The sequence below is a fragment of the Myotis brandtii genome, unplaced genomic scaffold, assembly GCF_000412655.1.
Source record: "Myotis brandtii unplaced genomic scaffold, ASM41265v1 scaffold686, whole genome shotgun sequence".
Classification (NCBI taxonomy): domain Eukaryota; kingdom Metazoa; phylum Chordata; class Mammalia; order Chiroptera; family Vespertilionidae; genus Myotis; species Myotis brandtii.
The window spans coordinates 1,327,896-1,342,937 of NW_005370683.1; the positions used below are offsets into that span (position 1 = coordinate 1,327,896).

Here is a 15,042-nt window from a genome sequence, read left to right on the forward strand (position 1 = left end):
ATATAATATAATTAATTTAATATAATATATATTTTTAAAATATGACATAATAGTAATATTTTAAAAATATATAGCATTACTTCTTAGAGTGCTTGATAGATGTCATGCTTCACTTGTAAAATACTTCACATGGCTTTAAAAACATAATCCTCAAAACATCTCTTGAGATAGGTGCTTTATCTAATTTTTCTAGGAAAGGAACACTGAAGCACAGAGAGGTTGCCTCATCCCTTAAGTAACAGAATTAGGGGCTGGTTCCACATGTCAGGTTCTTTCCCTGAGGAAACTTCTGTCCGGATCAGAACACAAAGATTCTTGATATTTTGAAATAGTTGTGCTCATTGCTGCGATGGATGCCTGCTCTGATAGAAGGTTCTCAGAAGAAAAGCTGTGTACAGGAAAGCGAATCAGGAAGGGTAGGGAGGCATTTCCTTCTGAGTGGTGGAGGGTACTTTAGGTCAGGAGAGCAGCATGGGCAGAGTTGAGAGGTCTATGAGGATAGCACCATAGGGGCTGGACCCACGGGTCGGACTCCCTTAGTCATGAGGACCCAAAAGGAGAGAGAAAGGAACAAAGAAGGTAAAGATCAGAGTACAAGGGAAGAGGGAGAGGAAAGGCCAGAATGTACTCACCACTTCACCACAACCTTTTATTAAAATGTATAATGGAACCTTCTAACGAATCTCAGCCATGATTTATTTTAAACTCATCCTTGGGAGCTTTTTTTTCTTTTTGAGGGGAGAGGGGTCATTCTCTATTTGGCAGTGGACAGGAAGCTGCTGAGGGTTTATGTATTTAAAAAATCTACCAACACTGGACTATATAGCAGTGTGTGCAGCCATGTGTTTTGAAAAGACTAGTCAATTTAATTTCTTCCACATAACTTTCATAATTTTGCCCTGTAAGGCAAGTTTTTAATGTGTTTTGAAGTTTATCCCAGATACTTATTGAAGGTTAATTTATGAATCATTTTTATTGTTGGGCTTATTAGTTAGTTGATTTAATAGTTACTGGGTACTTCCTTTGTGCTGGAGAACTGCAAGAGAGATAAGGCAGGATTCCTACAACATAGAAATATTGGACAGCTCAGCACCACTGTCCAGTATTACATTTTGAAATGAAGGAAATGTTGAATATCTATACTTTGCGATATCATGGCCATATGTGGTCGCTGTTGAACATCTAGAATGTGAGAAACTGAATTTTAATTTTATTTAATTTTAATTAATTTAGAGTTGAAAAGCTAGATGTGCTTAGTGGGTACCGAACGGACAGCACAGGTAGAGGCATCAAGGGTATTTAAATAAATAATTTCAATTTATTAAGAAAAGTACTACAACATGGATATGAAGAAAACCAGCATCGGAATACAGAGAAGAGAGCAGCTGAACTCATTTGTAGAAGTTAAGACCATGGACAGGAACAAGTTTAATCCAGCCCTGCCTCTTATTAGTTGTTGGACCTTGGGCAAAGTCACTCGGCTGATTTACCTCTCAAGTTTCTTCAGTTTTCTTATCTCTCAAATGGGGATTGCCCCTACCTTGTGGGGCTGTGGTGGATTTACACATGGTAGCAGGAAGTGCTTCAACCCGTATCCAACATGCTATGTACTATACAGGGTTTGCTACTACTGCCACCGCTTTCATTCCAGGACTACTGTTTTCATTGACAGAATAGGTATTGTTGGTGTTATTTCTTGAATTATGGTAGGAGCATGTTGGTGGTGGGAAAGGGCAAGGAACTAGTGCAAGTGCAGAGGGATATCAAAGAAAATGTTTAGTCATCAGTAAGGAGTTTAGCATGTTTCGAATCAGCAATGCATGGAGAGACATGGGGCTTATGAAATAAAGCAGCCAGCAGCCAGTTTGTGAAGAGTCTTGTTTGTCAGACTGAAGGGTATGATAAGGCCTTCGACAGTTTCAGCAAGAGGTTTACTGAATACCTTCCCTTTGATAAGGTAAGATAATTCTTTAAAGGGCCACTATGCATGACATAATTGAATTATTAGTTCCTTGGTTCTGTAGGTTTATAGTTGAAACTCTATATGTCTATTTCTATTTCTGTTTCAAAACATCGCATGACATAAGAAGAAGTACCAGAGGATGTTAAGATCTTATTCAATAGAAAGTATTAGAAATATCGTTCAAGGAATAAATTAAGTAGAAATTTGGGCCAGGCCCAGCAATTAAGCAATTGTGTTTGCATTCCAGGTGAGAGATGATGAGGTCCTGAACACAATAGGCATGGAGGGGCCTAGATCATAAGGAATTTTCAAGATATTTAGCAGATAGATTCAAAGGACTTGGTAATGAGTTGATTGTTTGGTTGGGCAGAGAATATGAAGAGAATGTGAAGAAGGAAGATGACCCGGTGGTTTCTCTCTTGGGTAACTATTGGGTGATGATATCATTGATGAAGATAGGGAACAGGAGTAGCCTATGTTTGGGATATTCAAATAGTGTTGTCTAAGAGGCAGATAGAAATATGTTTCAGGAATTGAAGGCAAGATGTCTTGGCTACAGGTATATAGAGCTTGATAGGTCTAACATCTGGGGCAATTTCGTGGTTTATCAAAAATAAAAAGCCCACAAACCATTTGTAGTCCTCATGTTAAAATTAACACATTAAATGTTAAAGCAGCTGTTTACTTGGGACATATTGTTCTCTTCATTATAGGTAAAATCACTTTGCTGATATTGGATGAAGAAAGCGATATTTTCTTATTAATTTTTGATGCCATGAAAAAGTTTTCAGCCAATGACGAGGTCCAGAAACTTGGATGCAAAGCTTTACATGTGCTATTTGAGAGAGGTATTTTAATATGTCAAATTCTTTATTTTTATATAAGAAAAAGAGGTTTATAATGGAAAAAGTAGAACATAATTATGATACCAAGAAGGTATGTACTATTTATTAAGAGGTGCGTTGTCAGTCTTGGATAAGTAATGGTGTTCATTCAGAAATATTGCTTGCTTTTGTGGAATGAATTTTATTCATGGGCTATAAATTATGTAATCATAGTACACTTTCTTCCATTGCTTAACAAGACATAAGGTTCACTTTGCAAACCAAATGTGTAGGTGTTAAGAAAGAAAAAATAAAACTGAAGACAAGCATAGGTTAAATTTGGGTTTATGATGTTGAGTCATCACCGGAGATTTTAGAAATTGGTAACAGCTCTGCATTACAGACGCAGGAGGTTTACAAAGTGCCCCTTAGGAAAAAGCCCAATATGTTTTTTTATCAGATGGCACTGAGATTGATAACAGAAATTATCATGTAATTTTAGAGTTGTTCGGATCCTTTCATGCTTTCACTGGCTGGATGGGGAAATGGATCAGGTGAAATGAGCAACCTGCCTGAGGGCACACAGCTAGCTGCCACCATTGCAGTTCAATTTACCACTATATTTTGAGAGCAGCTTTTGCATCATTATGAGAGCTGACTGTGCTGGGGGTTTAGGATGAGAATAATTTATGTGGGCCCTGTGTCCTTATCAGTTTACCACTCTAGTGTCTGGCAGCTCCAGGCATAGGATAGATCACCTTATACTGTTGAATTCCATCTCATTCCGGAAGGACTTTAAACAGCGTATAGATATTTATACACACTAGAGAAAAAAATGATGAGGAAATGGGTGAAGGGAAAATGATAAGAAAATGATAGGTTAAATTTACTACCTACCTCAGGTCCTGTGCATTTGCAAAGTATTGGACCAGAAATTTGGCTCTTTGCTTCCTATCTTGCAAAGAAAAGAGGTAAACATCATTGGTTATAAATTTACTTGAGATAAAAGGAATCTTATTTATGAGGACAGGCAATGGGTCTCATGAGAGACCTGAGAAATCATCCCAAAGGTTTCCTTGGATGAGATGATAAAGTACACACAATATGCAAGGAATACAAAATGTATTTCAGTGAAAGACACTCTGTCAAGAGTCAGACAGCATGGGCCTGCTAGATGATCATGCTTGGGGAGAAGAATTTGCTGTAATGAATGGAAGAACTGCATGTCTTTTGGGCTGTCTTCTATAAATGTTTTATCTTGCAACGAGGCTCTTGCTAAGAATTGGGCAAAGTACAGTTTGAGGTTTTATTGTCTTACAGGGCCTCCAATCTTCTGTGTTAGGGGCATAGTCTTCCTCAGGGAAGAAGGGCTAACATCACACTCACCAGCATGTGGGACCCATCCATGACATTTGGAGAAGCACCAGGGAATGTCAAGATCTTATTCAGTAGAAAGTTCGACAGTGCTGACAGTATTATGGTTGTCAATGTAGAGTAGGAAAATTGCTAAATTTTCCGAGGAGTATCTCCAGGACTTAGTGGCACCTGGAAAGTTACTTTTCAAAATTTGAAAGTATGCTGTGGAAGTTGCTCCACAAAATGAAAGGTTCATGATACTTATTAGAAGAACCTAATTTCACATTATATTATATGGGCTATTGGTAAAAAGCTGAAAAACAAAAAGTAATACTGATCATGAAGAGTGCTGCATTTTCTAACATTTTTGCCAGTGCTTTGCTCAGTCTGGATAAATCAGATTTTTGTACATGTGTTTGAAGTTCCCATCCAATAAAACAACTCTAAATGGAACTCATTGGCTTGATCAAGAGACTTTTATTATGAAAATTAATGATAATTTTTGATCGCTGATGAAATCAAGACCATTAAGACAGTGTTTGAAAGTCTAATTACTTGTCATTTGCTAACATTCATTCCTCTTGAAATGATAGATTTAGCTGATCTGTCCTTCAACAGTTACAGTTAACCACTCCCTTTTCAGTATTGTGGTATGTTTACTTCCCATAGGTTATCTTTATTAGTCATTGGTCAGGATTCTCCCAAATACCCCAAATGTAACTGTAAATAATTTTGTTTTTCTGAGAACTGATGACTAACACTTTTACATTTCAAATCACGGAGAAACTAATATAGGTCAAAACAAAACTATTTCAATCTCAATAGCTCTTTCCCCACTATAAAATTTTAGGAAGGGCCCTGGCCGGTTTGGCTTAGTGGATAGAGTGTCGGCCTGTGAGCTGGGGGGGTCCCAGGTTCAATTCCGGTCAAGGGCACATGCCCGGGTTGTGGGCTCGATCCCCAGTCGGGGACTTGCAGGAGGCAGCCGGTCCATGATTCTCTCTCATCATGGATGTTTCTATCTCTTTCTCTCTTCCTTCCTCTCTGAAATCAATGAAAATATATTTAAAAAAATTTTAGGAAGGGCTTTTTGCTGATATATATAAACATATCTCTATTGTATTTATTGTGTCTCGCACAACTATCATGAATATTATATTTTTGAGTAATTAAAAATTTCATGTCATCTTTAAGATTTTTCAGTATTTTGCCTTTCATTTTTCAGTTTCAGAGGAGCAACTGACTGAATTTGTCGAGAATAAAGATTATATGATATTGCTAACTGCTTTAAAAAACTTTAAAGATGAGGAGGAAATTGTGCTTTACGTACTGCGCTGTTTACATTCCCTAGCAAGTCCTTGTAAGTAGCCTATATACATGATTTCTTTTTGTGTGTGTGAACAATTATAATATATCTTTTTCCTGAGTGTGTTTTAAAAATATTTTTATTATTTAGAAACTTGTGGATGCTGAACCCATTCATTTATTTATTCATTTAATTGTTTTTTATTTATTGATACTGTAATGGAGCTGGCTTTGGGCTTGGTATGGGGAAAACTGTTAATAGAAAATATAAACGTATTTCTTGCCTTTTTGGAGCCCATAGTACCATGGGAGATACAGATAAGTATATAGGTGACTGTGATGTATTATAAGGCAAGAGTTGGCTGAAGTACGTCGGATTAGAAGAACAAACAGGGCATGAGGCATGATCTTTCAACAAAGACTTGAATGATGAGAAGAGCTTTTTTGTGTGTAGGGAGGTGGAAGTGTAGGCAAAGTGGCCCAGAGAGGGGGCATGATAAGTATAAAGATGCCAGAGCAAGAGAGAGCACAGTGCATTTAAGAAGATAAAAGTAGCTCAGTAAACTGTGTGTTTCAGAGTGTGTAAGTGTGTGTGCATGCATGTGTGTGTATGCACATGCACAGCCCCAAGTGTGTGTTTGGGTGTCATTTAATGGAGGTGGTGGCAGGGCTTGATAAGAGTCAGTGGATGAGACAGAGATATAGCAAGATCTTAAAGGACCCAAGCAGCCACAGGAAGGAGTTTAAACTTTGTTGTGATCTTGTTTAGCATGTTTTGAAATCACAAAAAAGTACAGATAAAAAATTAATCTGCTGTGGATGCTACCAGTGATTGTCAATGGGTTCAGATAATGCTTCAGATTCTGTTACTTTTATAAGTGCATGAACATTTTGTATTTCAGGTATTACCTGGGAGGGGTTATCCAGGACATACACATGCATTTATCTAGTAATACTTTCATCTTCACATGAGATTAAATGGGTTAAATGATGTGAAAAATGCAGAATAGTCCCTGTTATGTAATGTGTTATAAAAATATTGACCATATTATTACCTAATTTGTATTTCACATAAATGGTATTTTACATAAATATGCACGCATGGTTTCAGACATGGAAATCTGCAGGTGTTAGACTTCAGTAAAAACCCAGGTCCCTTGTGAAAGAAAGCCCTTTCTTTGTGATGGTTTTAAAATCTATCATTTTTTTATCCCTAGGAAATTAACCACTTGGAAGTAGATGGGGCTGAGCAATAATAGATAATGGACATACTTTTAGATTTCTCTGAGTCATCCACTGTCAAACTGAATATATTCTTAATTTTACTTTTCCTTGGCTATATTTATACATTTATTTATTTACCAGAGGCCCGATGCACAAAATTCATACAAGAGTAGACCTTCCTTCCCCCAGCTGCTGGCACCGACTTCCCTCTGGCACCCAGAACCTGGGCTTCCCTCACAGTCCCAGCTTCGTCCGGAAGGACATCCGGTCTGACTAGCATATTATGCTTTTATTATTATAGATTTGGGGCTGGCTGCTTTTGAAATGCAGTGTTTCCCACCCACATCTGCCATAACCCCAGGAAAAATGTGTTGATTCATAATGTAAAGGTCAAAGAAAGTAGCAAATTTAAAAAGTCAGTGTTTTGAACACTGATGGTACTTGGAAGACATTTACCATTGAGTCATAGAGAAAATCATGTCTGCTATTCTGAGTAAATGCAGAAAATTGTTTTAAGAGGCCATTTTTCTTTCATTTTAACATGTTTTTCTATATGTAATATTTTTAGTACAACTTAAACATAAAATATATATTTTTAAGGAAAATGGTTAGTTTGGCTATGCTAAAAAAATAAAAATACTTTGGAAACATCTTTTTTGCTTGTTTGTTTTAATAATAGTCAACATTTCATTCAGCCATGTAGTTTTCTCCATAAAGGTTCTGCTCGCACACTCCCTCTCTCTGTTAATTAACTGCCTTTCCCAGTGGATTCTTTCCTTCCTTTCTGGTTCACCAGTGTTTGTCCCTTAGTCATATAGTTTAGTATGATGCCTCTCCTCCCCGACCCCCATCCTTTTCATCATCTATCTGTGGCCTTCAGAAAGCTTGATTTTGTTGCCTCGCACACTGGCTGTTCTGCTGCCCTTCTGGAATGGACAGAAAATTGTTCATAGCTGACTTTAGCTGTTTAATTATGGAATGGAATCTTCATTTTTCTTTTGTTGATTTGAGGAAAAGGAACAATTAAAAGCCTTTATCTGATATACTAGTGCCTCATTAGGGAATAGGCCCTAAATTCACTTATTGGAAAATTTATGGCCAAGGCATTATATTTTTATACTTATATAAAAACACTCTCAATTTTCCCTTTATCTTGTTTAAGTTTTTAAGCCAAGAAACAGGAATAAAGCAACTTTCCTTTAATGCTAGAGATGAATTCTAAATCCTATTATATTTGCAATGAACAGCATAGTATTTTTATAGCTATTTGACAAAACATGGTATTCAAATTTGGAAATGTAGCCATTATGCTGCCATAGATTTACAGTAATAAGTCTTTGTATGTGCATTTACGAGGGAAAATTCTTACCTTAATGATGATTAGGATTTCTCTAAATTTAGGCAACAATGTTGAAGTCCTCATGAGTGGCAACGTCAGGTGTTACAACATTGTGGTAGAAGCCATGAAAGCATTCCCTGTCAATGAAAAAATTCAAGAAGTGAGTTGCTGCTTGCTCCATAGACTTACATTAGGTGAGTTATAATTCTTGGTTCATTTATTATCACAGTCTCTATGATGTAAGTATATATAGCATATGTATGTTTTATGTTGATGGAAAAGTAACATACTGACATACATTAGATGGAAATACTGTAAAATTGTAAACTGTCCTGTCATGCTTAGGAGGAATTTTAAAAGGAGTGGCAAAAATAGATGTGGGTAATGTAAGAGAAGTCTTATTGTTAGTTTGATATTTAAAGTATCGCTATGTAAATAGTTGACACGTATAAAGAATAAGAATAATATGCAGAAAATGTGAAGCACAAGGCAAAAGGACTCTCCAACCAACTTGGATGTTAGTACATTGCCAGGTTGATAAAAGCTACTCTGGGCTCTTTCTTCCTCTGCTTTCTCTACAGAGGTTAACACTATCCAGAATTTTGTGTTGAAATATTTTTTGGTTTTCTTTAATCATTAATCCATAGCTATCATGTGTTTTGTATCTGAGAATTCCAATATAAGAAGTTCTTGGGAGTTTAACCTTAGTGCTTCTGTGCTGCCAGTCTGTCGCAGTCTTGTTTTCCTGTATGCTTGTGAGCATCTCTGACTGAGCTTAATCTCTGCAAATACTGAAGATCTAAGTTACAGATCCTCAGGACTTGCAGGAGTTAGGGCACAGGAGCACTTCAGAATCGTTTTAAGGTCCCAGCTGGATGTGGGGGACTCTGGTCGAGCTACCCTACCTTGGAGAGAGTCCGGGGCTAGTCCATTGATCCGAGTGACCCATACTTTCCTACAAGGCTACCCTGGCTAGTCCATTTCCCTTCACCTCACAGTCCTTGTTTCAACTTCCTGTTGAACCTCCCTGCCCCACTCCTCCCCAACCCATCTTCCAGGATCATTTAAAGGATCAATAAAACAACAATATTATATATAAGAAATGACTTTGGAAACTATGAAATAAAAGTTCAAATATTAAGACATGTTACCACATCGCCATACCAACAGATGAGGACCCAGTTCAGCAAGTCTGTGTGTGCCACCCAAGATCATGTAGTGAATACGTGGTGAAATCAGGCTGCGAGCTGGGATTTCTGCATCCCCTAAACAAAAGCATTTCTTCTAAGATGTAGTAGCCATTTACTAGTTTATTGTTTTTTATCAGGTGAGATTTTATTTATTATGTTTCATGAAGGTCATAATCTTCATGAAGATCTTGCTACGTGATATTTGAGAGCATTTTAATGTAATTCCACTGTTCACTTCTTAAAATAGACAATTGAGTACCATACTAACATACAGTCCTCTATTTCATGTTCTGCAATTTACTACAGTCAAGTTACAGCTTGCTCCACTTATATTACAAATCTGAGTTCACCTTAATCCCTGGTAATGAATCAGAGGAAGTGGTTTCATTGTTGGGCGTAGGGCAATGGTACTTGCTTACCAAATAGGTCTGTCATGGCACATGAAGGGTGCTCAGCATTATGCTGTTGAAATTAAATGAACAAGTAAAAATAGCACATCACTAAGCTTTGTGTTGTTCTGTAACTTTTTGAAAATAAAGAGCCATCAAATTTATCTTCAGATAAGGATGTATTTTTCTCTCTCATTGATTTCTCAACAGGTTTATTATGTGTTCCATTTAAAAACTAGAGAATTTATTGTTCCTGTTATTGTTTCAAAAGAAGCTGGATAAAACTTTCTCTTCATAATTAAAATAAAAAATCAAAGTCAAGATATACATACTTAGCATTTTGTCAAATTATGTAATCTAATTAGGGATTTAATGCATTAAAAGCCTTATACAATTTACTATGTATTTTTATAGAAATTATCTGAAAATAAGACGGTGCCAGTCTTACTGGTATTTGCCCAGTCACAGAGCTGGCAGTGGCAAGGGAATAATAGTAGGGAGAAGAACCAAGTTTAGGTAAATGGATAAAAGTAGAAGAGCATCTTTTTAAAATGACTCCAAGACCAGAGATCACTAAGGGCTGGGAGCATGTCTGCATAGTGGGTGCATCTGGAAGAGGCAGAACATATGAGGGTATTGGTAACGAAGAGCTATGCCTAGTAAAACTACCTTTTGATTTTGAAAGCACTGATTGCTCTTTAGTGTGTTTTAGGTGTTTTATTATGTAGGATCTTTTCCAATTCTGGCTTTGTTTCTCAGGGATCATTTAATTATGCTTATGGCTAAATAGGAGTGCCATTCTTACTTCCAGAAGGAAACCTGGCAACGGTTAGTGAATTACAAACAAGCTGAATGGAAAGAGGCACATCTTTCGGGAATATCATTTATTTTTTCCTCTTCAGGATTTAGATTTTTTTGAATGATGTGTTGATTCTTGGAAGAATGAGTGTAAAAAGGTGTGGGACTTCTTCTGGGTTGGGTTAAAGTTGTTGAAATATTTGCTTGGTTTTCTTCTAGGATTTCCACAGACAAGATCAAGTAATAATAAGTGTGCCAATGGATTTTCTTAGCAGTATTCCTTTAAGCGAAAGAAGGATGTTTCAGCAAAAGCATTTAATGACAAGGGAGGACCTTAACCCCCCCCCCATCTTTCAGAAGACAGGAAAATTAAACTATTATGTACAATGAATATTGTAGAGCCATGTATAACAGACACCTCATTGTTTTCATATAATGATGGCATGAGAGGGAGTCAAAGAACACAAAGTTAATATCACCCAAACATATTATTTTGCCCAGTCAGTTCCATTGCCTACGTAAGATTATTGAATGACTGCATGAAATAAATTTTTAAAACTTAATCCCATCATATTAAGCTATTTTAATTAAGGTAAATGTATGTTTTAATGTCATTAAACTATTCACTACTTAAATTTACTGATTTAAATACTGTTACATAATTAAAGTTAATTTAAGTTCAATGAGTGAGAATACATCTAATATTTCACTTAACTTTCAGGTAATTTTTTTAATATCCTGGTATTAAACGAGGTGCATGAGTTTGTGGTGCAAGCTGTGCAGCGGTATTCAGAGAATGCAACGTTGCAAATCGCAGGGCTCAGCTGTTTAGCGCTCCTCAGTAAGTAACTTTACTAAAAAGGAAATTCTTACAGGTACATTTGATCCTGACTATTCAAATTATAACAAGATAACATCATAACAAGAAAGTCATATGTAGAGAAGGACCCATTAAGTGCCCTTTCTGTCCTAATGTAATTCATTTTCCAGTAGAGGATACTTTCAAGGGGATTAACATTTCCCAAGTTCATACATCGGTACATCTTTGATTTGACTTTGTTATGGGGCAGCTGATCTTCACTAGTCTTCCTCCAGTCCATTAGTTTTGTTTGATTTCCTCTTCCTCATTTGGCCAATTAGCTAGATGGGATAGCAGTGTCATGAGGTGTGTGATATATTATTAAAAAGTTCTTTATAATTAACCAAAGCCGCTACTAATGAATACCTCACTATGTTTATTTTGTTTCAAAATATGGACTTAGAGCTGGTTGTTCAAACTGTAAGTAAGACATATATTTATGTTCTTTTCAAGCTGAGACCATTTTTTTAAATCAAGACTTAGAGGAAAAGAATGAAAATGAGGAGAATGAAGATGATGAGGAAGAAGAGAAATTGTTTTGGCTAAAAGCCTGTTACAAAGCCCTAACTTGGCATAGAAAGAACAAGCATGTGCAGGTTGGACTCCATAAATATTATAGCTATTCAAAATTGTTTGTTCAATGATTTATGTTTTGACAAGTTTTTTTCCCCCTCCCCTAATCCAGGAGGCTGCCTGCTGGGCCTTAAACAATCTCCTTATGTACCAGAACAGTTTGCACGAGAAGATTGGAGATGAAGATGGCCAGTCAGTTGTTTTGATTTTATATGTTTTAGTTATATTTCTAATCAATGCATATAAAATACCATAACTGAAAATTTAATTGTTAGATTTTTGATATAGGCACCTATGTTTTAAGTCCCTTCACAAAATAGTAGTGGATATATAATATTGTGAATCCATTGCCTTCAGGAATTAGTAAAAGGTTGTGTGTTTGAGTTATTACTGTGACATTTGGAGTCAAGAGTCATTCAGTAAACTATGAATCATCAAGAAAGAACCTTATAATTTTATGACTGTTCATTTAAAAATGCCATTTTAGCCTGACTGGCGTGGCTCAGGGATTGAGCATCCAGGAGTTCGTTGTCAGATTCCTTGTAAGAGCGCGTGCCCAAGTTGCAGGCTCGATCCCCAGTAGAGGGCGTGCAGGAGGCAGCCGATCAATGATTCTCTCTCAATATTGATGTTTCTATCTCTCTCTCCCTCTCCCTTCTTTTCTGAGATCAACAAAAATATATATTTTAAATAATGCCATTTTAAATAGTCTCAGGTGATAGAAATCGCAGTCACCTGTGGCCTTTTCTGTTGCAGTGACTAGCCAGCAGGTTGTCACTATCAGGAGTTAAATGTGTTTAGAAGCCTCCTGTAGTGATTCTCTACTTGAGGTTGCAGTGTTGACCTGCCTTCTCCTGGGAGCATTATTTGTAGCTGATACCTCTTGAGGAGGCTTTCTATGGGAATGCTATTCAAGCCTTGTAAGATGGGCCTTCTTTCCAAAGATATAAACTGTAAACAGGAGATCTGTGTATATCGGATTTGTATCAGGGCCACACCCATGTCTTGTGGCAGCTGCTTACATTTGTGCTGTTTGCTCTCAGTATTTAAATGACTTATCTTGGAAACTTAAATAGTAATATCCATTCCTTATAGCCCGTTTGCATAGTGACCCACTGCCAATTAGAATAAAATTAATAACACACTTGCTATTTAATTAAACATCTCTATTTTGAAAGGAAATGGTAATCCCAATTCACCTTGAGCAATATTTTCAAGAGGTTTGGGTAAAGTAGATTCATGTTGCAGTTATAAATTTCACTTCATAGCACACTGATTTGTCAATAGCCATAGGAATCTTTAAAATAAATACATTGTTAAAAGAAAACGTCTGTGCTCTGCATTTCAAAAACTCACAATTTTTTGTTTTTCCTTTCTTGCTTCCATTATATCCTTTTTCTCATTTTATCCTTTTTATTATGTGTGTGTGTGTGTGTGTGTGTGTGTGTGTATATATATATATATATATATAGATTGATTTTGGAGAGGGAGAGAGAGATAGAAACATCAATGATGAGAGAGAATCATTGATTAGCTGCCTCGTGCATGCCCCCTATTGGAGATCAAGCATGCCACCCACGCATATGCCCTGACCGGGAATCGAACCTTGACCTCCTGGCTCATAGGTCGACGCTCAACCACTGAGCCACGCCAGCCAGGCTATCTTTCTCTTTTAAATCTAACCACTTCTTCATAGATTTGCTAAGTCTTTTCCCCCCTCTACTGCTTATCAACTTTGAAGACAGAAATACTAATTTATTAGCATTTAATGGATTTAAATCTAACTTTTAAATACATATAAAACTGTTTACTCATAATTCACTCTTGTAAGTGGAAGTGATATAAAATATGTAGATGCCCTTGTATTTTGTTAGAGAGAGTAGAGAAGTGAATATTTGGGATCATGATTGGAAAGATTAACACTGTGGTTGAATTTGTGCAAGGTTCCCAGCTCATCGGGAAGTGATGCTTTCCATGCTGATGCATTCTTCGTCAAAAGAAGTCTTTCAGGCATCTGCGAACGCTTTGTGCACTCTCCTAGAACAAAATGGTAAGGGGTACACCATCGTTTTTAATAAAAAGAAACACATTTTGTGTTTTTTACATTATAAAAGCAACACATTGTTAAAAATTTCGTATGTATATATCTGATATAGATAGTAAGTATATACATGCATCATGTATATTATACATCTCTCTCTCTATATATACATATCTGATATATAGGTAAAAAATGAAGAAAATAAATACTTTGATGTGTTTCTTCTGGACTTCTCTGTATGTACTCACACATGATATAGACAAAATATTTCATTTTTTTTGCAGAAATGGGATCATATACTCTTATACAGACAAAGTGTACATTTTTTTGTGTTGATAAATATAAATCCTTACATTTTCATTTTTTAATGCCTGGATAGTTTTCCGATGTATGCCTATATTCTATTTTATGAACCAGTTTCTTTTTTAAAATATCTTTAATGTTGAGGTTATTACAGATGTCCCTCTTTCTTCCCCCCATAGCTCCCCTCAACCCGGTTTCTGCCCTACCCCGCCCCAGGCATTCCCCACTCTATTGTCTGTGTCCATAGGTAATGCATATATTCATATAAGATCTTTGTTTAATCTCTTCCCGCCCCCCTCCCTTTCCTTTGAGAATCATCAGTCTGTTCCATTTCCATGCCAATGATTCTATTTTATTCACCAGTTTATTCTGTTTATTAGATTTCTTATTTGTTTGATTTTTAGATTCAATTGTTGATACATATGTATTTGTTGCCATTTTGTTGTTGATATTTTTTATCTTCACCTTTTTCTTCTTCCTCTTCTTAAAAAATACTCTTCAATATTTCATATAATACTGGTTTGGTGGTAATGAACTCTTTTAGCTTTTTCTTGTTTGTGAAGCTCTTTATCTGACTTTCAATTCTAAATGATGGCTTTGCTAGGTCCTTGTTATTCATCACTTTGAATATTTCTTGCCATTCCCTTCTGGCCTGCATAGTTTCTGTTGAGAAAACAGCTGACAGTTGTGTGGGCAGTCCCTGTAGGGAACTAACTGCTTTTCTCTTGCTGCTTTTAAGAATCTCACTTTGTCTTTAGCCCTTGGGATTTTAATTATAATGTGGCTTGGTGTGGTCCTCTTTTTTGGGGTTCTCTGTGCTTCCTGGACTTGTAAGTCTATTTCTTTCACCAGGTAGGGGAAGTTTTCTGTCATTATTT

The 15,042-nt window shown here is 36.5% G+C and overlaps 1 protein-coding gene across 2 annotated transcripts in view; it reads left to right on the forward strand.

Annotated features, from left to right (window-relative positions):
• The window catches only part of LRRK2 (leucine-rich repeat kinase 2), a 127,984-nt gene that overhangs the window by 11,285 nt on the left and 101,657 nt on the right, over window positions 1-15,042 (forward strand). Inside the window, exons 5-11 of one of the 2 annotated variants that reach the window (XM_005881685.2) lie at window positions 2,677-2,811; window positions 5,369-5,503; window positions 8,074-8,205; window positions 11,110-11,229; window positions 11,701-11,843; window positions 11,933-12,012; window positions 13,764-13,870. In XM_005881685.2, coding sequence (XP_005881747.1) covers window positions 2,677-2,811; window positions 5,369-5,503; window positions 8,074-8,205; window positions 11,110-11,229; window positions 11,701-11,843; window positions 11,933-12,012; window positions 13,764-13,870 — 852 coding nt within the window. The remainder of the gene's footprint in view (window positions 1-2,676; window positions 2,812-5,368; window positions 5,504-8,073; window positions 8,206-11,109; window positions 11,230-11,700; window positions 11,844-11,932; window positions 12,013-13,763; window positions 13,871-15,042) is intronic. The other variant, XM_014529570.1, reaches the window with a different exon arrangement.